General features: G+C 35.8%; 2 protein-coding genes across 2 annotated transcripts; one reads left to right on the top strand and one right to left on the bottom strand.

The window, feature by feature from the left end:
• Positions 1–6,235: 6,235 nt before the first annotated feature.
• LOC120073752 (chromoplast-specific carotenoid-associated protein, chromoplastic) lies at positions 6,236–8,508 on the top strand. The gene is made up of 3 exons (XM_039026579.1): positions 6,236–6,799; positions 7,607–7,802; positions 7,908–8,508. Exons 1-3 carry the CDS (start codon positions 6,339–6,341, stop codon positions 8,220–8,222), a joined length of 972 nt encoding a protein of 323 aa, XP_038882507.1. The 5' UTR covers positions 6,236–6,338; the 3' UTR covers positions 8,223–8,508.
• Positions 8,509–9,628: 1,120 nt separating this feature from the next.
• LOC120074122 (probable transcription repressor OFP9) lies at positions 9,629–11,754 on the bottom strand. The gene has a single exon (XM_039027140.1). It carries the CDS (start codon positions 10,328–10,330, stop codon positions 9,761–9,763), a length of 570 nt encoding a protein of 189 aa, XP_038883068.1. The 5' UTR covers positions 10,331–11,754; the 3' UTR covers positions 9,629–9,760.
• Positions 11,755–26,424: the final 14,670 nt, after the last annotated feature.

The raw sequence follows: 26,424 nt of genomic DNA, 5'->3' as shown, positions 1-26,424 counted from the left end.
ATAATGGGACATGTTATTTGCATACAACGTCACTTGTACGCATTAAGCCAGTAGCTTATCATAAATACTCGCCGTTATAATTAGCTTATGGCCATAAGCCAAATATTACCCATTTGAGAATTTTTGGATGTGCAGTATATATTCCAATTGCTCCACCACAACACACTAAGATGGATCCTCAAAGGAGGTTAGGAATATATATTGGATATGATTCCCCATCAATTATTAAATATCTTGGACCCCTGATAGGTGCTGTATTTACTGCAAAATTTGTTGATTGTCATTTTAATGAGACAATTTTTTCAACATTATGAAGAGGAATTAAAAAGTTGGAAAAAGAAATTATATGGAATGCATCATTATTGTCTCATTTGGATCTTCGTACAAATCAATGTAAACTTGAAGTTCAGAAGATAATTCATCTGCAAAATATAGTAAATCAGTTATCAGATGCATTTATAGATGCAAAGAAAGTAACTAAGTCACATATATCAACTGCAAGTGTTCTATCGAAAATTGATATCTCAACACAGCAAGTTGTCACTAATGAATCTGGAACACGCCAGAAGCCTGGTAGACCAATGAGTTCCAAATATAAAAATCCTCGAAAAAGAAAAATAATAAATAGTCTAGAAGTCTTGGTTGAGGATATAAATACCCATGAAGAAATTCTTGACATGACTAGTGAGGAAGGTGAAATACCTAAAAGTAAATAAAATTTCAATAAACTATGTCATGACAGGAAAAAGATGGAATCGAACTAATGTCGTTGTTGACAACATTTTTACCTATAATGTTACTTTTGATATTATATCTGAAAGTGAGGATCTTGAATTAAAATCTATTGAAGAATGTCGACATAGAAAAGATTGACTTCAATAGAAATAAGCAATCGAGGAAAAATTAAACTTACTTTCAAAACGTCGGGTTTTTGGACCAGTAGTCTGAATACCAGAAGGTGCCAAACATGTGGGATACAAATGGGTATTTGTGAGGAAAAGAAATGCAAATAATGTCATCACATGATATAAAACAAGACTAGTTACACAAGGTTTTTCACAAAGACCTGATATTGATTATGAGGAGATGTATCTCCGGTGGTGGATGCAATTACATTAAGATATTTAATTGGTCTGGTTGTGTATGAAAATCTAGACATGCATCTTATGGTTGTAGTCATGACATATTTATTGTTGGGGTTGATGCCCTAAACTGTCTTTGGGTCCTATAGTTTATAAACACTGTATTAAACAAACGCTTGTAATTTTCTTCACTGTTGTCTATGAAACATGGGATGTTTTAATTGCTTTAACACAAACCAATAAACTAAAATCCCTGGTTGTCGTTCTAACTTAAGCATGTATGTGGAGACATACAGGTGGATCATGTCTTAAGTGATAACCAAAATTGTCTATAGTATATGGATATAGGAAGGAAACCTTATTCTGGTGACACTACGGATGCGACTCGCTCTGTAGATTATTACAAGTGTTATGACATGCTACAGATGGTCTGATCCTGATCATTCATGTGGAGAAATGCGAGCAGGGGCGTCCTATACAAAAGAGACCATGAAGTGTAATAATCTCGTTATATAACGCCATTCATGACAGAGACTTGACTTCACTAGGATGACCATAGGTTAATGACTTAATCCTGAGTGAGTTTGGGAACTTCTGCATTTGAGGGTGGTTCTTTGATTTGTATGGGGGCGAGTGGTCGTTTACCAACTCAACTACCACTTTGAGGATTCGTCTGATTTGGGATTTGGGAACTCAACTACACAAGATGGATTTCACTCCTTCCTGAAGCAGAGGTAAGTAGATAGATTGCTCCTTAAGGGTGATTCGAGGCTTGAACGATGTGGACACACACTTTCATGGCCAAGAGGTGTCCACACATAGTAAGGACTATATTGTATTGTTCATTAGAGGGATCAGTGGTACTTAAAGGAGTTAGATGTAACTACAGGGACAACGTTAAATTGGCCCAACTGTACTTACGAGTATCTGTGAAGGGTTATCGTACTATTACTAGTTATATCTCGATGAACCATAAATATATCTGTGGTGAGAAGAGTGCAACTGTCGATCTTTAGTAGAGTGTCTGGCAGTTAACGGATGGTGGATTTCGTGGCTAAAGAGTTTAGTAAGCTATTCACGTACCGTTGGAGCTTCAAGCCACAGGTTCATAAGGTCCCCTTGGTAGCTCAATGGATTCAAGTTGAAAATAAGTTCTTGGGTCAGTTTGAAGTGTTTAAATCGACGAGATAGAGTTTGATTATATATGATATGATTAAACTGGTCAATTATATATGATATAGTTGACATGATGTATGAAATACATTAATTGGAGGAAAATGATATAAATATGATTTATATCTAGTAGAGGAGAAAAGAACTATAGTTTAAATGTTGTATATGATGTGATATTAAAACTATATGTTATAAATATAATATGATAAGTTAGCTATTATATTTATTTATAATTAAACAATTATGAGATAATTGTTGGTGGTTTTCTCCATAATCGTGTGTGAAAGTGGGAAGTTGCATTCAGTTTTCATAATTGAATGATAAAATGAAAATAGTTTTCATTTTGCTATGGGCTTGGAGAATCACTTGATAAGTTGTACACTGCCCATCGTATAATTAACGAGAGCCTACACGACAACTCACGTTTTCCTAAACGATCGTGTACACGTGTAGTCTACCTAAACGATCGTGTGCGTGAGCGAGATTACCTAAACGATCATACCCGTTTACCTAAACGATCGTGCACCTTTTCTAAACGATCAAGCACCATTCTATACGATAGACTCCAAACCTCTCCCACTTGCTTGGTCATTGAATACGATCGTTCTTTCCTCATTTCCTCTACCAAATCCAATAGAGCCCACACCTCATGGATTCCCACTCCAAGAATACCAAGGTCATTGAGTGGTGGTGTCCAAGTTTCTGCCTGTTCGTGTAGAAGGTCGTTCGTTGGTTGAGCGACAACGAGATTTGGTAGACGATTGGCTTGGTGTTGTAGCGACAGCGAGAGAGGCTGTTCTTGACGAGAGCGAGAGATCAAGAGAAGAAACATTCTTCAAAGATGAGTCTCTCTGTCATTTGTATTTATTATTAAAAGCATGCCATAATTTGATAGTAAATGCATAACTTGTATGTATGTTGTGAATGCTTGTATTTCTGTCACAATGAATTTGGAACAATCTTGCTTCCACTCATAGGTACTCTTTGATAAGAGTTCATTCATTTATATGGATCTCTTGATAATGATATTTATATGAGAATCCTATAAGGATTTAAGGTACATGAAACATATAATTCAAATTCTCGAGAATTGTATTTAATAAAGTTACAGAGATCGCTATATGTATTGAAACAATCAGGACGAATGTGGTACAATCACCTAAGTAGATATTTGTTGAAAGAATGATATCAAAACAATCCAATATGTCTATGTGTTTTTATAAAGAAATCACAGTCATAATTTGCTATTATAACTGTATATGTCGATGACTTATATATAACTGGGACTCCTGAAGAGCTTTCAAAAGCAATAAAATATCTTAAAAAATAATTTGAGATGAAAGATTCAGGATAACAAATTTACCTTGGCTTGCAAATTAAGCATTTAACAGATGAGATATTTGTTCATTAGTCAACTTATACATGAAAAGTTTTGAAAAGATTCTATATGGACAAAGCACATCCATTGAACATTCCAATGGAAGTTTGTTCACTAGATGTGAAAAGATATATTGCAATCTCGAGATGATAATGAGGAACTTCTGGTCCTGAAACACCGTATCTTAGTGTAATTGGCGTACTTATGTATTTTGTTAATAATACAATACCAAATATTGCATTTTCAGTAAATTTATTAGTAAGATATAGTTTTTCTCCAACGAAAAGACATTGGAACGGGATTAAGCATATACTCCGTTATCTCTGAGGAACGATTGATATGAGTATGTTTTATTCAAATAAATCGAAATTTGATCTAATTGGTTATGCAGATTGTGGATATTTATCTAATCCACACAAAACTAGATCTCAAACAAGTTATTTATTCACATATGGAGGAACTGTTGTATCGTAGCAGTTAGTGAAACAGACCCTAATGGCTACTTCCTCAAATCATGCTGAAATTCTTGTAATTCATGAGGCTAGTTGAAAATATGTATGACTAAGATCAATGACTCAGCATATTCATGGAACATGTGGTTTGTCTTCTAATAAAAATCTCCCAACGATATTATACGAAGACAACACAACATGCATATCTTAAATCAAAGGAGAATATACTAAAGGAGATAGAATAAAACATATTTCACCAAAGTTTTTCAACACTCATAATCTTGAAGAAAATAGTGACATCGCTGCACAACAAATTTTTTCAAAGGATAACCTAATAGATTTATTTACAAAATCATTACCAACCGCAGGCTTTGAGATTCTTAGTGTCCATGTAATCCACCTAATACTTGCCAAATTATCTATAAATAGTGACATTTGATGAGTTTTGAATGACAAACATTAGGCAAAATTCATGAAAATTGGAGAAAAGAAGATTTTAGAAATTTTTCTTATTTTATTTTTTTGTTAATTGATATATTTGTATAAGTATTCCTGAAGTCACAATAGTAGATGTAAAAAATCCAAGCCATTATTTTAAATGTAAAGTACCAGCTGCACATATGCTGACGCTACAAAACAAATTTAATTAAACACGTGATTAGAATTTAGACCTCTCTCAGTCTCAATATATATATTAATGCACGAGCTGCACAACACAATTTTATTTTCATTCATTGGTGGCTAGATTTTTCACACTAGTTTAATAGTTAATATTAGGTTTATGAACTTGATTTTTTTTTTTTAAATAACTTATGAACTTGAATTGAAGTTTAAGTTGTATCCGCTTTTAATATTGTGTCAAATAAATATATTATTTTATGTCAATTAAATTCATGAACTTTAAGAAATGTTAAATGAATCCCTAAACTTTCATTTATGTATCTAATAGACCTTTCAGGTACCATTTAGGAACAAGTTGTTTTTTGGTTTATGACTTTTGAAAATTAAACACTTCTTCCACCTCTTATTTTATTGCTTTGTTATCTACTTTTTACTGTTGTTATAAAAAATCAAGTCAAGTTTTAGAAACTTAAAAGATAATTTTTGTTTTGGAAAATTGACTAAGAATTAAACTATTTTACTTAAGAAGTATGTAAACTATGGTAAGAAATTGAGAGAAAAAAATTTAATTTTTAAAAATACAAAACTAAAAACTAGGGCCCATTTGGTAACATTCCATTTTTTGTTTTTGGTTTTTCAATATTAAGCTTATTTTCTCCCAAATTCTTACAATAATTTGCATCTTTTTTATGTTCAATAGTTGAATTCTTAGCCAAATTCTAAAACCAAAAACAAGTTTTTAAAAGTTACTTTTTTTTTTTCCAGTTTTCAAGATTTGTCTTGGTTTTTTAAACCATTGGTAAGATGTAGATAATAAAGGAAGAAATTTTGAGGTATAAGTAGTGTCTATATATTTAATTTTTAAAAACAAAAAATAAAAAACTAAATGGTTATCAAACGGAGCCTAAATAGTTATCGAATAGGGACTCCATTTTTCAATTTTGTATCAATAAATCCTTGACCCATTCGACCTATTTTTCTTAAAAAACTACTACGGAACGGATGATATTTTGACATACGATGATTCGTGTGATACTTGTCAGAGGAGAATTTTATTAGTATTACGGAAATCCAATACTCTTCTTTCACTTTCTTTATTTATATCATAAATTTACGTTCATAAATATTTATAGACATCACATTAAGATACATGCATCCATCTATTTTAAAAAATGATCGAAAACACGCGCGTAACATAAAGTTTTGGGTACCGTGGTGCCGTTTTTAGAATATTGGTTCTTAAAGCACGAAAGTGTATTCTCTATTCATTCATTTCGCGCCTCACATGCTTCGGTTGGCTCGTTTTAGGCTGCCTCCCTGTGTTTTGTACTCTCCCTCTTCGTATGCCACGTGTACTAATCTCAACGGGCCACGTTGCGTGCAATTATCAAACAAGCCATTTAACTTCACAAGGTCCAATTTGGCCTCCAAAACAATGACAAGTTTCGGAACAGTCGCGAAGATCAAGGGTAGAATCGTCTTTTTAACTGCCTTTTCGTATTTATTTAATCGTCCCTCTCGGTTGCTAGTTTTTGAAAGATTTTTAAAACGTAGCAGCAGCTGTGCAAGTCCCCGTCTTTCACTTTGTGTTCTGTGATTGTTTGTCTGATTTAGGGAAGTGGAGAGAAATCAATGGCGTTTGTTTCTCAATTAAATCAACTTCCGTGCAAGACTCTCTCATTGAATCCACCGCAGCCTCAATTGATTTCCAAGCCCTCGATTGTCCCCATCGGTTCGATTGGGGCCGGCGTCAGAGCCGCGGCGGGGAAGTCGCCGATCTCAGCTAGACCTGCGTTCAAGGTCCGTGCGGTGGTGAACGATGACGAGTGGGGCGCGGAGAAGGACGAGCCGTATGGAGATGGCCCGGCTGTGGCGGTAGCTGAAGAGGAGGAGGAGAAGCCTCTGGAGCCATCGGAGATTTATAAGCTGAAGAAGGCGTTGGTGGACTCCTTTGACGGGACCGATCGTGGATTACGAGCGTCTAGCGAAACTAGGGCGGAGATTGTCGAGCTGATTACGCAACTCGAAGCGAAGAATCCAACACCTGCTCCTACTGAGGCCCTGACTCTGCTCAACGGCAAATGGATTCTCGCGTAAGTTCTCTTAATAATACCAAACTTGATACTAGTAACCTGGTTGGTTATTTCTTCAACAGTTGTTTTAATAACAGCTTCCTCTTTGTACTATATGATTGAACTTCGTATCATGAATCGGGAAAAAGATCCCGAATCAACGAAACCTAGTAATTTTTTTCGGATGACTGAAAAGCTGGAACGAGTTTAATCGAATTTCTTTTCTGCCGATTAATCACACATCTCCCTTGCAAAGCTTCACGAATTTTTAAATATTGGCGGTAATTTCTTGTACATGTTGATCTTGAATATCATATTTGGACTTAGTATCGACCTACCATGTGGCGTTGTTACTTCAGCTACTTCCTGTTGGGCGAGTCATATTGTTCTGTGTTAAACTAGAATCTATGGGCCATTTAGAAAAGGTTTGATTAAGTTTTGGTTTCCTTGATGGGATTCAGACTTGTGATTGAGGTGACTGCAATTGTCCTTGCATCAGGTTTTGTATCATTCTTTGAATGTGGTCAGCTAGCCGAAGTTGCTAGCGTTGTTATGTTAAATCTTTGCTTCACTAAACCTTAGAGGGAAATCAAGGGAGTCTTTACAGTAGCTTTTTACACCTGACAAACCTGCCTTAATTTTATATGGCCAGAGTTGTAATGTCTAGAGGATGATTATAACCTGCTAAAACTTTTTTTGTCCCCTTTTCTTGTCTTTTGTTGTAATCTATTCGCTGTCTATTACGTACTAGCAGATGATTGGTTGCAACAATTCTGCATTACAAAATTTTGTCACCCTAAGTTTCTTAATATGAATGTTTGGATGTAGGTACACATCGTTCTCGGGTATGTACCCACTGTTGTCTAGGAGTACATTTCCATTGGTCAAAGTGGAAGAAATTTCACAAACAATTGATTCAGAGAGCTTCACCGTCCAAAACTCCGTCCAGTTTTCCGGCCCTCTAGCCACCACTTCCATTAGTACTAATGCAAAGTTTGAAGTTAGAAGTCCCCAGCGTGTACAGGTAAGCTAGAATCTTTCGGTTTTCTTGTCCGTAGGTTCAATTTCAACTCTTTTGACTTTGTAATGAGCTAATAATATTTATTTTCACACTCAACTATTTTTCCAGATCAAGTTTGAAGAAGGTGTCATTGGGACTCCCCAGCTAACGGATTCATTAGTGATACCAGAAAATGTGGAGTTTCTTGGGCAGAAGATTGACCTTTCACCATTCAATGGCATCATATCCTCCATTCAAGATACTGCTTCAAATGTGGCCAGGACGATATCGAGCCAACCACCGATCAAGTTCTCAATCCCTAACAGCAATGCCGAGTCTTGGTTGCTAACTACTTATCTCGATGAAGATCTTCGAATTTCACGAGGAGATGGTGGTAGCGTGTTTGTACTCATCAAGGAAGGCAGTGCTCTCTTATCTCCCTAAATATCTCCACTCTCCTCACTATCCTCTGCTGTTCCGAGGGGATAATGGAGTTCTATAAAGGGTCCATACGAAACTAAATTATTATCTAAAAATGCTGCTATACGTGTTGTAGTTTCTTCTCAAATAGTGAATGGTATTGCCTCCTGTTAATAAAAGGGCCAGCTTCAATTATCCATGTCTTTTGTCATTTGAGTATCTTTTGGGGAAAGGAACACCATTAATCTTGTACCACACAGTACAAAAATCAAAGTTAATCAAAAGGTGTGAAAAGCTTGTTTGGATTGAACTGCCAGTGCAATAATTTTTTTTGAATACTTTTCTATTTCATTTTTGTTATTGAAGGCTAAAGTTGAGGCCATTCGCACGCTTGAGTTAGGCTTACATTGACTTGTCAATTAATATTTTATATCTTATTAGTTAATTTCTGTTAGAAAAAAAAAAAAGAAAAAAAGAAAGAAAAGAAAGAAATAAGTGTTGTGATCGGTTTGAGCCAAGAGAAAGGCTTGCAAAACAGAGGAGTTAGCCTTCCGGTGAGGTTAATTTGTATCTGATCTACATCCAACAATTATTATGAATAGATATTTAATCAGACGTAATTGTTGAAAATGAGGGGGAGTTTCATATTGAAAAGATGAGAATTATTTTTTAGATAGCTATTGAATTCCTTTTATTGTCAATAAAGTGTATGCTATAGAGTTTTCTGTTTATCTAAAATCTTCTTCTCTCTCTTATTCAAATAAGCCGGCCAAAGTAGAAAGTGGGTTCAAACTTTCAACCAATTGTAAAGGACAATAGTTAGGGACAATTTTCATACTTACTAGGAATATGTATGAAAAAATAGAAAAAAATCAATTTTTTTTTTACCATGTGATAGATGTTGATTGGGGGTCGTCTGAATTGCATAATAGATGGTTGCAACAACACTAATTTTTTTTTTCCCAATTATAGTACATTGAAAAGTAAATCTTTATGATCATCTAACAAACTCCTCCAACTACTACCTTGATATTAGCCTTTTCTTTCTCATTATTTGTTTTACCATGTACTTTTTACTTGATAGCAGTGAAATTAGTATCATAATTTACCATTTGATCGTTTCGAGAATGTTAGTAAATGGATCTGAAAACTGAAAACTGAAAAGGACACCTTTCATTACACACAACACATTATGGAGGAAAATGGTCTTTTGAAGTCGGTGAATGAGAAAATGGATTCTTCCCAATTAAGTTCATCAATGAAGCCAAACGAGTAAGATTTTCTGCTTATTCAATGAATTATACGAACCATTCAATTGGGTTTGGATTGTTTTGATCAAGTCACATCAATTTGTTTTGATTTTCTCTGTTTTAACGAGAGAACTATAATAGAGGAGGATTATAATCCACCTATTAAAAACACCAGAACTTTCCATTTTCCCTATCAAAGACCATTTTACTTTTCAAAATTCTGTAGTCTCTGAAATTCTTGCCTTCTTTTTGGAAATTTAAAGAAAAGCAAGATTAAACATGTGAAAAAGAATGCTAAATTAGTAAATTTCTCTACCAATAGCGTTCACAAGCCAAAAACAATTTGCTACAAACCTCATGAAATACCTCGAGAATAACACCATGACATTCATCTGAGTTCATGGAGATATAATAGTTCAAGAGGTTACGTAGATCCTTTGGCTTCTCAATTCGATTAGCCAAAATCATTTCCGTCATTGAAACTCTAAAGTCTTCTTTAGGGTCATCAGAGCATTTCTCCATAGCCACCATTACAACAAATTTGGTATCTTCACTTCTCTGTTTCTTTCTTTCTTTACCATTTCTTATCTCTCGTTTTTCCCTTATCATTTGATCGAGTTTCTCCTGAACCATGGCGTGGGCGATGCTGGAAACTGATGGGAATCGCTCAGAGCTGAAGCTTTCTGTTTCTTCTGAAGAAGAAAAACTCAATCTGCAGTTGCAAGTGCATCCACAGCACAAGGCTCTGTATGCTCTCTGTTCTTGCTGATGCTGATGGCTTGAGCCTCCTGCTTTCATTCTCACTGCTTTGAAGGGAATTTGGAGGCCAAAATAATCATTTATGCACAATTGGCAAAGTGGGTCTTGTTTCTTTTTTTGCATTTAGAATGTTTCAAGTTGTGGTTATTGGAAAGAAGGGATAAAACAGAGGGGGAACAGGAATTGGGGGAAAGTAATGATGATGCTTGAGTAGACCTCTAATAATTTCCTTTTGAGGGAATCATGAAAATGAAAAGCTTTTCCTTTTTTTGGAGTGAGGATGAACTGTTCAGTGCATCTATGGCGACTGAGTGATACTGATTTTGCCAAGTCTTTCAGTTACAATTAAAGAATGGTTATTGAGATATGCACATTTGTGGCATGGGGGGATCTTTTGATTATGATAAAAGGAAGGATTTTAAAGCTTTTTTCAAAAAAGAGATGGCAAAAGAGAAGGTTTCTGGTTGGCTTCACATGCCTTCTAACTACCAAGCTTCTACTAGAGCACTTGATGAATTATATCAAAAGAACTCGAGTGAAGTACAAAAGTGAGGGCGATTCCCAAGAAATCAACAGGTGGAATTATGTTGAAAGTTGTACCTTTTTTAAGGCCAAATTGCTTCTTCTTTACCTAGAAATTTGAATTTCACTGCAAAAAGTATGGGCTGTTAGACTTGGGAGTTTAAGTTTTGGAATTTTTGGCCATTCCTTGATGAGATCCATACCTTTAGAGCTGTCTTGAATAAATATTGTTAGGGTTGCCATAGGCAAAGTCTAAAACCTCATGGGTCTAAGCTCAAAGAAAATTGGAGGCAACATGGGAAACGAGCATCCCAAAAAGGAAAATTTGGAAATTTCGAGTTCCAGGCCAACCAACAGAGTAAAGGAATATCTAAATCGAGAAATAATTGAGTTCAACTCGTTTTGATGCTTTGCTGATGTTAGACCTAAGTGAGAGTTAGAGGAAAGACATTATAAATAGCTAGATTCCCGAAGAGAGGAAACAAGTAAACTCCAAATGAGAATTCTAACTTTACTCTCTACTCTCTGTACTTAGCTGAATAATACACTCCTTGTATTGACTTACGCATTGGAATGTGGTAAGCTCAGAACCACACTAGTGTGAGTAACTCTCACATGAGTCAGTTCAAAGGATGATTAGGAGAAGTGGGCCAACATATAGCCCACAAATGGTCTGTGGCGACAACAAACGCACATGAGTTTCTCGTGCCAACAAGTATATTTAGCATATGAGAGTTGGAATATGTTAAGTATCTACTTCCCTGTACTCAGTAAAGCCCAACAACACAAGGACACAAAAGAAACCAATAAAACAGTTCAACACTCTTTGTCATGATGTCTATTGAAATCGAAGGATAGTAAAATGAATACACTAAAAAAGAGAAGTATGAAACAGAATAACAAGAAGAATGACTATAAGTATATATATACACACACTATATGTTATATCAAATATAACACATAACCTATAGTTTTTATATATATATATTGTATCAAATATAATATATCCTATAGTTTTATTTTCTCCCAACAATGTATGACATTTAATATAAATCATATTTATACTAAATTAAATGATAGTAGTCTATCGCTGATAGACTCTTACCAGTGATATGGTCTATCACTGATAGACTCCTACCAATAATATGGTCTATTACTGATAAACTATTTAAGTTTGGTCATATTTGCAATTTTTTTATATTATGTTATATCTGCTAATACTTTGGGTTTAATGTCTATATTTGCAACTATCCTTATAATGTATCTAATACATTATATCAATTATATCACATATAATTAATTCAAATAATTATATCATATATAATTAATTTCTTTCAATTAATTTGAACAATTCAAATTAATCTAAAATTAGTTCTCAATTAAATCCTTGTTGAGCTACAGAGGGGATCTTATGGACCTGTAGATTGAAGCTCAAATTCTACTTGGATAATTAATTAAACTTTTTAATTAAATTACCCAACATCCATTAACTGTCAGTCATTCCACTAAAGACTAACAGTTGTACTCTTCGCACTACAGATATATTTATGTGTCCATTGGATATAACGAGTCAACAGTGCGATAATACTTCACAAATTGCTCGTAAGTACAGTTGGGCCAAAATTATCGTTTTACCCTTGTAGTTACATCTAACTTTCTAACTTCTTAAGTACTACTGATTCCTCTAATGAAAAATAAGTTATACCAACTATGACCAAGTCCCTCCCGGGCCAGGGGAGGGTGTGATCACATAGTTCAAGCCTCGGAATCAGTCCTTAAGTGAGCAATTTATCTACTTACCTCGACATCAGGGAAGAAGTGAATTCCATCTTGTGTATGTTGGAATAAGAAAGCAAGTAGTGGAAGCAAAACATAATCATAAGCATTCTAATTATTAATTTTGGCTCCAAAACAACATACTCGTAAAATAAAAAAGGGTTCAACACTAACCTTTGAAGATACCCTTGAATCACAAATTCCAACTGCAATTCTCCCTTTCTATGGATGTGAACCACCACAAGATCTTCCCGACTATCCTCTTGGTGCCTTAGATTGAGTTGTCGGACTCAAAATAAGCTTAAATTAGGGAAAAAATGAGAGGGGACTCTGGTTTTTCAGCTCAAAACCCAGTTTTCAACTCTTGAAACTTTAAGCTAAAACACCTTTGATGCATGCCCAATTTCCACTCCAATTTGGTTTATTTATAGCATGAATTTCATGCAAATGGATTTCCTGCATGCATTACAGCTAATGCTTGATAAATTGGACTGGAAGAGTTCATGGAATGTGACTAAGGTGCTAGCACCTAAAGTGGAAAACCCCCACCTTTTTCATTTCCAATTTTCTTCTTTTTCTTTTTAATTTGAAATTTATGTTTAAACTAAACCTTAATTTCAGTTTTTTTAATAAAAAAAACTGAAATTTTATTAATTTTTTAAAAAATTAATTCAAAATTGATTTTTCAAATAAAATAATTAATAATTAATTAAATAATTTAATTAATTCAATTAATTTAATATTAAATTAATTTAGCACCAATTTCACTATCATGAATCCTTATTCATGAATTTCATATTTAGATTATATATAAGTATTAATTGATTCTCCAATTTCATTTAATTCCAAAATTAAACGTGTAATTATATCACATATAATTACTAATTTCCTTAATTCTAATTTGAACGTTTCAAATCAACTTATCGCGCTACTCTAAGGCTAATCCGTTTGTGAGCTAGTAGAGGACCTAGTGGGCCTACAGATCATGAGCTCCATCGACCTAAACTCTTTACACCGAATTAACCTCTATTCGTTAACTACTGGGTCACTCCACTAAAGCCCAGAGCTACACTACTCTCACTGTAGATATATTGTGTCCACTCGATATAACCAAGATTAGTAAGTTAACCCTTCACAAGTTATTCGTAATAATGGTTGTGTCAAATAGTTGTTTTACCCTCGAGATTACCTCTTGTTTCTTAAGTCCCACTGATCCTCTAATGAACAATTGGTTTGTGATTCGATCATCAAACTGAGTTCCTCTCGAGCCAATGAGAGGGTGGGGTCCTTTTTTCAAGACCCGAAGTTAGCACTTAAGGGAACAACTCTCTACTATCCCTAAAAGCGGATAGGAGTGAATTTCATCTTGCACCCTATGCCCAGCTGTCTACCCGGTCTTATCCCTGAAATGTGAGACTTATTGAGCCGACGCTGTTGAGCCAACTCTCACCTATGCAAATTTAAAGTTAATCCCGAATAAACAGGGGTTCATAGTTAGCTCAAGATTAAGGTTAAGTTACCCAGGTCATCGTTTTGAAATAGTCAGTCTTAAACAGTAAACAATGTTAAAAAGTAAGAGCAGCTTATTTCGTGGTCCGATCTTGTGCAAACTCATTGCACAGGACGATCCTACTCCTATTTCATCACATGTACGAATTAGGATCACTTCGTCTATAGCACTTTACAACTACTTGTAACAACTACAGAGTGGGCTGCATCCGATAGTGTTACCAGAATAAGGCACACAATCTTATTCATATACTATAGACCATTTTGATTTTTTACTCGAACTCGATCCACTTTTATGTCTCCACATAAAGTACGGTTGGCAAAATTTCCCACGGGGACCTGCCCCGATCGGGGCTGGGAATCCCCGATTTGACCGGAGATGGGGTCAAACTAGGGACCTCTTTAGGGTTCTCGATCCTGGGACGAGGCAAGGATTGGGAGGGTGTCCCCGCCCCATCCTCGACCCTAACCCTGCCTCGATTAGGTTTTTAAATATTTTTTCTATATGTGTAATTAGATTTTTAAATATATTTTCTCTCTCTCTCTCTCTATATATATTAGGTATTTAACTTTTTACATTTAGCTTAGTTTTTAATTTAACCCATACTAAGCCCAACTAAAGTGTCTAAGCCCAAACCAAAGATAATTTTACAAAAAAAAAAAAAAAATTAAAAAAAAGTCCCTATAGGGAAATAAAAGGGAAAACGGGGAATCCTCGTCCCCGCCTTGAAATGGTGGGGATGGAGGTAAAATCCCCCATCAAGGATGGGGACGAGAAACGCTCCACTGTTCCGCCCTGGCCCCATTGCCAACTCTAACATAGAGTTCAAGTACTCATATAATAGTCATGGATCTTTTAGTTTATTGGATTTATTTCTAAAACAAAATAAGCAATTCATATATTCAATAACAACTTTATTGAATTTTCAGAATAAGTTTTATTGTTTACAAACTACGAGTTTTAGGACACAAAACCCAATAATGTAGTTGTGTACCCAGCTCTCCAATTAGACGAATTCCCAAAATGGTAGGTATATTGAGTTGGAAACCTGGCCACTCTCACCCATACAAATCAAAGGACCGCCTTCATGAGCAGAAGTTCACAACTCACTCAGGATTTAGGTCATGTCACCTATGGTCATCCTGGGGAAATGTAAGTCTTTATTATTAACAACGTTATATAATAAGACTAATCTTTTCGTTGTCCAGTCTTATATAAACTCTTTATATAGGATACCCCACTCACATGTCTCCACATGAATAATCAGGATTAGATCATTTGTAGCACTTTACAACACTTGTAACATCTACAAAGCGGCTCGTATTTGTAGTGTCACCAGGATAAGGTACCTAGTTTTATCCATCTAATACAGACTATTTAGTTTATTATTTAAACAAAATCCACTTGTATGTCTCTACATACTTGTTTAAATTACATAAAATAACCTAGGATCTTAGTTTATTGGATTGAGTGTATGCTCATAAAGTAACAATATTTTATTAATAACAATTTGTTTATACAATGTTTACAAACTACGAGAATACAAGAGATTTAGGACACCAATCTCAACACAGTTATTTTCCCTTCCCACAATATTTGGTGTGATTCCCTTTTTACCCTTCCTCTTATAGGTATGTATGATTGGAGGTTCAACATAATATACCTAAAGAAGCTAACTCTAAACACATCCGACGACTAGTTTTTATACTTTTACATAAAAAATTTTCAATTTTGTAACTTATATGGTATGAATTATAAATACCAAAATTAGATTAGTTTACATAAGAAAGCAAAAATTACATTGTAAAAGAAAAACTACAAGTCTAAACAATCTTCAAGAAATAAAAGAGTCCTTCCCGTGGATATAGGCATGTTTGGCCGAACCACGTTACTTCTTATGTGTTCATCTTCTTCCTTCTTTCATCTTTAGTTTGTCTATGCAACATTTTAACTCTGCAAAATCAACAAAGAATTAGCTGAAGAAACCCTAATATGAAAAGAAGTTGAAATAATCGTAGATAAGAGAGAGAGGGGATATTTACCAAATGAATTTTTTCTTTTCATCAATTTGATATGAAGAAGCAGAATTTTATCCCCATACATGTATAGAGATAACGCTATCTACGCGATCTTGTAAAACCAACCACTTCCTTTCAATCAAGCTTCCATTGCATCAGAATTCAATCCATTTGGGCCTTCTTTGCAGATAACTTGAACTTCAGTTGGTTTCTGTGGACCTAAAAATTAAAAGAGATAGCCCAACAAAACTGGTATTAGAGCCAAGATCATAAGATTAGCTTTTCTTGGAGCATCAAGATATTCAAGAAGATAAATCTTGGTAATTCAAGACTAGTTTTTAGATCAAGAAGTAGTTGTTGCAAGGTTCGAAATAGAAAAATTTGATGGAAAGGGTGATTTTGGCTTATGGAAGGCCAAAATCAAGGCTATACTAGGACAACAGAAAGTCCACAAGGCCCTCTCGAATCCATCTACTCTGGCTCCTAAAATTACATCACAAAAAAGAAAAGATATGGAACATTAGTTCTCAATCTTAATGACAACATCTTAAGACAAGTAATTGACCAAGACACAACTTATAAGGTGTGGACTAAGCTAGAAGGTCTTTATGCCACAAAAGATCTACTTAACAAGATGTTTTTAAGAGAAAAATTCTTCACATTCAAGATGGATTATGCTAAAACACTATTTGAAAATTTGGATGAGTTTAAAAATAATTTCTGAGTTCAAGAGCCTTGGGGAAAAGATTGGTGATGAAAATAAAGCTTTTGTCCTATTGAATTCACTCGAAGCCTGTAAGGAGGTGAAAAATGCCTTGAAATATGATAGAGAGTCAATAACCACTGATGCCATTATTTCACCATTAAGGACTAGAGAGTTAGAGCTTTAAGTCATCAAGAAGAAACAGCCTAATGTAGGACTATTTGTCAAAGGCAAGAACAAGTAGAACTAATCTAAAGGTGGTAAACAGCAGCCTAGTGAAGAACACAAGCCTAAAACTAAACTGAGGTGTATCTACTGTAAGAAGAAGGGACATCTTATGAGAGATTGTTATAGTCTAAAAAGAAAGAATTAATAAAAGGAGAAGGATTATAAAGGAAAACAGCCTGAAGCCTCTGTTGTCGAAGGTTCATACTTCTATTCTGATGCCTTAGCCTCTAGAAAGAATAAAACCAACCAGGTAAGTCCTTTAGGGAAGCATGATTGGGTACTAGATTCTAGTTGTACCTTTCATATAACACCTTTTAGACCTTGGTTTAACATCTACAAAGATTTAGATAGAGAGCTGGTGTATATGGGGAACAATGAATCCTGTAAGATCAAGGGAATTGGTTCAGTATCTTTAAAATTGAAAGATGGATCAGTCAAGATTCTTAGAAATATTAGACATGTACCCTTACTCAAGAGAAATTTGATATCTTTGGGCATGTTATACTCCATAGGGTGTGAATTCAGGGGAAAGAATGGAATCATAGAGGTTATTAAGGATTCTAAGATGGTCTTGGTTGGTGAGAAAGTAAATGACTTTTATATTGTTAGAGGAGTAGAAATGATGATTGGATCCTATGCTATTTCTATAATAGCCTTGACAGAAGCAGACTTATGGTACAAAAGATTGTCACATATCAGTGCTAAAGGATGTAAATTCTATCTAAGTAAGGTATACTGCCTAAAAGGATCATTGAACATCTTTCCTTTTGTGAACATTGCATATTAGGGAAAGCTACTAGGAAAAGCTTTATAAAATCTCAGCATACTACAAAGAAATACTTGGCTATGTTCATTCTGACTTATAGGGTGATAAAACTAGCATGCAAGAAGCAGAAGCAAGCATAATCATTAGGCACTCTAATTTCATTAATTTAAGTAACAAGCATGCATGAACATAAAAATACATTTAGGGTTTCAGAATGCTTTACTTTTGAAGATCTCCTCAATTCCGCAACATCTTGCTCGTTTTTCCTTTCCAAATCCTTGAAAACAACCATTTGATATTTCTTACTATTCTCTAAGAGCTTAGATTGGATCGTGGGCTCCAAAATGACTAGGATTTCAAGGGAATTTTAAGGAGAGCTATCTGGTTTTGGTGTCAAGAGAATGAAGAATTGGTTTTCAGCAAAATCCAATTTTGCATCTCCTTCTTCAGCTGATTTGAATTCCCTTTTTTTATTCAAAATCCTCATGCAACTTATTGGGGTTGATGCCCTAAAGTCTCGTATCCTGTAGTTTGTAAATAGATTGTACGAATGCTTGTGATGTATAATATATGATATTTACTTCACTTATTGACTTTGCACATTTGGATATTTTATTTGCTTTACCACAAACCAATAAACATAAAATCCCTATTTATCTGTATGTAACTTAAGCATGTATGTGGTGACATACAAGTGGATCATGTCTTGAGTGATAATTAAAATGGTCTATAGTATATGGATATAGGAGGGAAGCCTTATCTTGGTAACACTACGGATGCGGCCCGCTTTGTGGAATAGTTACAAAGGTTAAGACTTGCTTCAGATGATCTAATCCTGATCATTCATGTGCGGACGTGCGAGCGGGGGTGTCCTATACAAAGAGTTTGTATAAGATCTGACCAAGAAGTGTTAACGTCTTGTCATATAACCCCGTTCATGACAAAGGCTTCACTTCACTAGGATGACCATAGAAACATGACCTCAATCCTGAGTGAGTTGGGAATTTCTGCCATTGAAGACGGTGAAGGAAATCGGATTCGAGATTTCCATGATTAGTGGAAGAACAATTATTCCACATCACAATCATGAATGAACATTAAATTTACAGTCTACTTCAAACAAGCGGTTATATAATTCATATAGAAATGATAGCATGAAAAACTCAAATGAAAAAAGAGAAAAACTCTACGAACATTTGAAGATGCGTCTCCATGCTCTGTTGCGCACGACTGCTTGAATAATAGCAACCTAGAACGCTTGATCTACACGACTGCAATATAGCACGAACTCTTCGTACTCATCCGCAACGATCGCCTCGGCCACGAACTCCTCAGCAACAACAGGAACGACCTCCATAGAACCTCGACGGTGTCGAGTTGAGTAAGACACCACCAACAAGGCGATCTTATCTTTTAAATCCAAAATCTTATGTCAACTTGTTACACAAAAAAAACCATTGTACACACTGGATATATGGCAGAGACCTATCATACAGGTCGATGCCCAATCGTTTAATAAAGCTATGCGATCGTTCTAGCTCATCATTTAGGCACGTTTGTCACCTATAGACATTACACAGTTAACTTTTGGCAAGCGATGGTCTAGCAAAACTATGTGATCGTTTAAATATTGTACGATCATTACTCCCACTTTCATCATTTAGCTTGCCCAGTTGCATTTAGTAAACGTATTTACTTGCTGGCTACATTATTCTTTTACACGAGAAGAAAACTCAAAAAACTTTTTATAAAACTTTTCAACATTTTTAAATCATTTTTTCAAAATAGGAAAATCACTTTCCTTTTAAACTCACTTACCATGAATCCAATAACCACTCATTGATTTGTTATTAAAAAAAGATTATTATAAATATAAATGATAACCAACTTATCATACTATATTTATAACCTATAGTTTTAATATTTCATCTCATGAAACATATAAACCATAGTTATTTTTCTATTCCATGGTACTTAATGTAAATCTCATTTACATCAATCCTCCACTAGATGTATCTCATAAATTATACTGATTATATAATATATAATCAAAATATCTCTTGTCAATTTGAACATTTTAAATCAACACCTAGAACTGATCCTCAACTGAATTCATTGAGCTACCAAGGGAACCTCATGAACTTGTAGCTCGAAACTCCAACGGTACGTGAATAACTAACTAAACTCTTTAGTCATGGGATCCACCATCTGTTAACTGCCAGACACTTCACTAAAGACCGACAGCTGAACTCTCCTTACCACAGATATATTATGTGTCCATCTTAACTAATCAACAATACGACAACCCTTCACAGATCGCACGTAAGTACAGTTGGGCCAATAACCGTTATGCCCCTATAGTTACATCTGTCTCCTTAAGTACCACTGATCTCTCTAATGAACATAAGTCAAAGTCAAACTATGACTGGGTCTTCTCTTCCAAAGAGAAGTTGTGGTCACTATGTTCAAGCCCCAGAATCAGCCCTTAAGGTTTATCCCTACTTCGGGAAAGGAGTGAATTTCATATTATGGATTGAGTTCCCAGCTCCCAGATCAGACAAGTCCCAAAAAGGTAGGCTGTTGAGTTGGTAATCTGGTCACTCTCTCCCATACTAATCAAAGGACCACCCCCAAAGGCAGAAGTTCCCAAAACATTCAGGATTGAGGTCGTGTCACCTATGGTCGTTTAGGTGAGATGCAAATCTCTAGTATCAACGGCGTTATATACAGAGTCTAGTCATTTCGTGGTCCAGGTCTTATACAAACTCTTTGTATAGGACACCCTCGCTCGTACGTCTTCACATGAATGGTCAGGATCTACCATCTGTAGTAGTTTACAACACTTGCAAACCTCTACAAAGCGGGCCGTATCCGTAGTGTCATCAGGATCAGGTATCCCACCTTAATCATTATACCACAGATCTATTTAGATTATCACTTATGACACGATTCACTTGTATATCACATATACATGCTTAAGTTTACATAAGATAACCAAGGAACTTTGTTTATTGGATATGAGTAAATGTGAGAAGCTCGATCGGTCTGAAAGTCAGAGTCCGTGTATCCTGTAAGGATTAGATCCTTATCTCCATACATAAGCATGTAGTCCCTCGTTCTTCGAAGATACTTGAGGATCGTCTTGATCGCCGTCCAGTGATCAAATCCTGGATTGGACTGATACCGACTGACAATCCCTACTGCATTGTCGGGTCTGGTATACAACATTGCATACATCAAGATTCCTAGCATAGGGAATCCGTCTCATCTCCTCAACCTCTTGAGGTGTCTTAGGATATTGATCCTTAAACAGAATGATTCCATGCCTGATGGGGTAACAAACCCCTCTTGGAATCCTGCATCCTGTACCTGATCAACATTTGATCAATATACGATGCTTGAGACAGGGCTAACCGTTTGTTCTTGCGTTCCAGAATATTCTGGATCCCGATAACATACTCTGCCTCACCCAAATCATTCATTTGGAACTGGGCAGTTAACCAACTCTTAATGTCAGTTAGATACCCTATGTTCGTTGCTATGATGATTCGCTCTAAGAGTATTTTGTATAAAATAAATTGGAAGAATAAGTTCTAGGTATAAGTGATGCATTTATGCTTTGATGCATTTAAGTAATTGTAACACGTTGGGGCGTCAGATATATGCAACAGAACGCACACAACTCCTAATGACGTTCAAGTTTTCCTAAACCAGACCCAAGTATAATTCTAATTTAGGTTCCTGGTAAGTCCAAGGTCGAACTCAGGGATTCAATTAACCAAACGCAGACCTTGCGTTGTATCTATTGTAGGGGTTTTTCCTAAATAAATGTGAGAAATGTGTTATTTACACTAAATTGATGTGCCTGTGCAAGAGATGCAAAAGTGTTGAGTAGTTAGTGATGGATCATGTGAGAATGGAGTTTAATGTAAGTGGACACGTCGATCTAAGATGAATGTACACAAACAAGGATGTGATGTGGATGGGATGGAGTGATTTGCTTATCTTTTGTTCATGCTTTAGACTTCATTCAACATTTCTCAATTTGAATAACATACAAAACCTATCTCTAGGATGCATGCGTCTAACACAGAATGCAATAGACACCAGTAAGTCTATCTCTAACTGTACTATGCGTTCTACTTGATGCAGCTTAGTTATTCTCTCGAACAATCTAAGTTAAATATGCTTTTTACCAATTTTTCAAGTTGGCTTGAGCGTTGGAATGAAGTTTGGCATAAAGTATTAATGCATTCAACATAAACAAGAAATAAACAATGGTAAGTATGATGGATCAAATATATGGATTTTGTAAAGAAACAAAGAGTCTTTACAAAAGCAATATTTAATCAAATGAAATGAAAGCAATAAATGAGATGAAAGAAACATAGTCAAGCCAAAGAATACAATCTCTTGTATTTCTTTGGCTCAATCTCGTTGTGTACAATCACTTAAATAGGAATTGGATGAAGTGTCTTTCTCAAGAGTAGCTTCCTCCACTCCCTGACCGGCGGTAGTGGTGGTTTTCAACCCTTCTGATCGTCTGGCACCATAACACAACTTCTAAGAACTAAAACTATGTCTATAATATACAGAGAGTAAGGATCTTGATAATTTTCGAACTTCTTGACTCTGGAGGGACTTCATCTATTTATAGGTGTTGGTCACGTTCATTTGGTGAATAGGCAGCATTAAAGTCCATGCCCTGATTAGCCGCTTGACTCTCGGAAGCTTTTCAGACGTCGTCTACTGCGTGGAAGCTTTTCAGACGCCGCCTGCTGCAGGTGCCCATACTTGCAAGTGGTGATGTGACACAATCAGCCTGAAGTAATGAATCTTTTCTACATTGAACTCCCTCCAACGCATGGCCCATGCATTAGAGCTTTTCCTGCGGCACTTGTCTAATGCATTAGCATTAATCCTTGCGTTGAAATCCTGTAATACAATGCGTCAGTGTCGCAATATTTAGTAATAAAACTTCTTTTGTATGAGTTTGCTAACGTTTGAATAAATCCATGCGTTTCTTCTAAAAATGAGGAGAATTTATCATTAAAAACCTTAGTTGTTCCAACTTAAGAGCAAAAATAACTTGTATTTCAACAAGTTATCACCATATATCATTCCAAATGAGTAAGATATCATCCACATACAGTACAGGATACTGAGCTGTTGATGATCTTCTTGTAAACACAAGGCTCATTAATGTTCTGGTCAAAGCCAAATGACTTGACAGTAGTGTCAAATCTGATGTTCCAAGATCGAGATACTTGTTTCAGCCCATAAATGGACCTATTAAGCTTGCAAACTCTTTGTTCTTGATCTGAAACGATGAATCCCTCTGGTTGAGTCATATAGATGGTCTCCTCAAGATTATCATTAAGAAAAGCAGTCTTGACGTCCATTTTCTATATTTCATAATCATAAAATGTGGCTATGGACAGGAGAATCTGGATAGACTTCAGCATGACAACAGGTGAGAAAGTTTCCTTTTAGTCAACTACCTCAACCTGAGTATAACCCTTTGCCACGAGCCTAGCCTTAAAGGTTTGCACCTTTCCATCTACACCTTTCTTTTGCTTGTAGAGCCACTTACACCCAATAGGTCTTACCCGATCAGGTGAATCAACAAGCTCCCAGGCATTATTGAAGTATGTAGACTCCATTTCCTGGTTCATGGCTTTAACCCATTCATCCTTGTCAACATCCTTCATTACTTTCTTAAAAGACAACGGATCTCATTTGTAATGACATTTTGGCTTCAGTCATACCATGTAGCGATCCATGGTTCATAACCTCCCACTACGTCGAGGCAGTCTCACTCTTGAGCTGGTTGACTAGACGTCCCGTCCTCTGCAAACATTCTTGTTGAAGCCCTAACAGTCTTAGTCTCACTAGAGATCTTATTGTAAAACGAGTTCTTACTTCGTGGCTTATGATCCCTGTGGTCTTCTTCCAAGAAGATAGCATTAGTGGAAACAAACACTTTATTCTCACTCGAATCATAGAAATATCCACCTCTCGTTTCCTTGGGGTAGCCTACAAAGAGACAAACCTATGAATGCGATTCCAACTTCTTTGGTTAGTCGCTAGCACATGTGTCGGACAGTCCCAAATCCTGAAGTGACGTAAACTACCTTTACGTCCTCTCCATAACTCAAAAGGTGTTTTAGAAGCACTTTTCGAGGGAATGTTGTTCAGGATATAACATGCAGTCTGTATTGTATAACCCCAAAACGTGTCTAGAAGATGAGCATAATTCATCATAGACCGAACCACGTTCAACAAGGTCTTGTTTCTCCTTTCTGATACACTATTCTGCTGAGGTGTACCAGGGGTCGAGAGTTGGGATGCAATCCCATGTTCTATCATATAATTTAGGAATTGAAGGTCTATATATTCTCCACCACGATCAGATCGTAGTGTTTTTATCTTCTTACCTAACAAGTTTTCAACTTCAGCCTTATACTTCTTGAACTTCTCAAGGGCTTCAGACTTACGTTGCATTAGGAAGAGATACCCAAACCTTGAATAATCATCTATGAAAGAGATGAAATATTCATACCCACCTCAAGCTCTAATATTCATCGAACCACAGAGGTCTGAATGTACAAGCTTCAAGGCTTCTTTGGCTCTGTAACCTTTTCCAGTAAAAGGTCGTTTGGTCATCTTGCCTTCGAGGAATGATTCACATACCGGCAAGGAGTTTTTTTCTAAACTCTTTAGAAGTCTACTTTGCACCAACTTCTCAATCCTATTGAGGTTGATATGACCTAACCTAAGATGCCAAAGAAGGGCGTTTTCCTTTGGAGAAACGTTTAGTCTTTTAGCTGTTGTTGTCGTATTGAACATTTCAGTGTTAAACAAGGCTTTTATGACTAACAACCTTAGTACATATAAGTTATTTTTCATTGAACCATAACCAATCTCCAGTCCATTCTTGAAAATAAACATTTTATTCTCAGAAAGGAGACGGTGTAGCCTTGTTCAATGAGACAAAAAACTGAGATTAAGTTCCTCGTAATCCAATAATATGAGGAACTACAAAAACATTATCCAATAATAGATAACATTTCTTGTCAACAAATAACTTCAGCCTGCCTACAGTAACAGCTGAAACAACCGCACCAGTACCGACTCGAAGAGTCATCTTTCTCTGTGGCAACGTTTGCTAGGAATTGAATCCTTGGTTAGAGGAACTGACATGATTGGTAGCACTTGAATCGAGGATCCAGGTAGAATCATCATTCTCTACCAGATATGTCTCCAAGACCAATAAATCATATTTACTCTCTTGTCTCTTCTTTTAAAGAGTAGTGGGATCGAGGTCGTTTGCCACGAAATTTGTTTCACATGATTCTTTTCACTGTAAGAAATCGGTCATTTATAAAAGCTTTAAACGGAAATACTAATGAGTTTCTGAAAAGAAAAACATATTGACCTACGTTAGGTTTTAAGCAAATACCCGTTGTAAAACAAAACAACATCCAATAAGGTTTTAGCAAAACTAATAAGAACCCCTTGTGACATCTAGTTTCGCAATGACGCTTCAAAGGTTTAGAACAAAAGTCGTTGAAGGGAGGTCAGTTATCCCTCCTCTGACTTGAGAAGTTTTCAACCAGTCATTAATATCGGAACAACTCTTGCTCCTATAAAGACTAGCCATCATTGATTTAGCCAAGAGATCATTAACTTACTTAACAATCTCCCGTAAATATAATCCACCATTTTAAGCCCTAGAGGTCCATCCCAAAAGGCCAATCTGAAGGGAAAAAATCCGATTGGGGCAAAACTTAAAGTACCATATCCATTTCTGGAGTTCACTTTGATATTGACCAATTGCACAAAACCCATCCGAAGGGGGACGCTTCGAAGGCGACACAAGGGCGTACAGAATAATCTCATGGTGTGAACCAATGACAGAGACCATAAGACATGTTGACACACACCCTTCACCCACTTACTATAAATATTATCTCCGTACACCTTGATATTGACTAATGCAAACACCATCTGAAGAGGGATGCATCCTGGGCACCACAAGGCTAAGCATGAATCTCACGGTGTGAACATACAGGGAGAAACGTGCATGGAATTATAGACATATCTCATATGCCTCTTCCTCCCGCTGAGTATTTTATAACCTAGGGTTTAGCTTACTTAGAAAAAACACGGCTAAGGATTTTAACTAAGTGACTTTTAGGTTTTCCCAAGCGTAACTTTTACCTTGGATAGTCGAACAACTTTTGATCATCATCCATTAAACTCTTTAACAGAGTCTTTGACCAAATCGTCGTATGCTTGTTAAAAATCTATCTAATTCACCTTTCCAGGTAGTTTCCCAGGTAGGGGTGTTACGTTTCCGTCAACTTAAGACCCCTAGCCTAGCCAGAACCCACCTTAGACAAAAGGTCCCTTATAGATAGGTTTACAACAAATTTAAATCTTTTATTCCAACCAATTTTATCCTATTAAATTGATTTTAAAAGATTAATCTAGGTTACTAAACAATTTAGAACCATTTGAACTTAGATCTATCTCAATACAATTTTAAAATCCTTTTAAAAAACTTGAGTTCACCCTAAGTCCACATGCAACTTTGAATTATTGATTTTAGGTCTAATTTTCTTTATAACACTTATAAACGGAAACAACCACCACAATGCGAAACTAATACATTCAAAGCATTGATAATGC

The sequence above is a fragment of the Benincasa hispida genome, chromosome 3 (assembly GCF_009727055.1).
Source record: "Benincasa hispida cultivar B227 chromosome 3, ASM972705v1, whole genome shotgun sequence".
NCBI lineage: Eukaryota > Viridiplantae > Streptophyta > Magnoliopsida > Cucurbitales > Cucurbitaceae > Benincasa > Benincasa hispida.
This window is presented reverse-complemented; position numbering and strand designations above follow the sequence as displayed.

What these genes read in the sequence shown, in the direction of transcription:
- LOC120073752 (XM_039026579.1), top strand. Translation starts at nt 6,339, where the DNA reads ATGGCGTTTGTTTCTCAATTAAATCAACTTCCGTGCAAGACTCTCTCA. An exon ending in AACGGCAAATGGATTCTCGC is followed by an intron (nt 6,800 to 7,606) that starts GTAAGTTCTCTT and finishes GTTTGGATGTAG; the next exon opens with GTACACATCGTTCTCGGGTA. An exon ending in GAAGTCCCCAGCGTGTACAG is followed by an intron (nt 7,803 to 7,907) that starts GTAAGCTAGAAT and finishes CTATTTTTCCAG; the next exon opens with ATCAAGTTTGAAGAAGGTGT.
- LOC120074122 (XM_039027140.1), bottom strand. Translation starts at nt 10,330, where the DNA reads ATGCAAAAAAAGAAACAAGACCCACTTTGCCAATTGTGCATAAATGAT.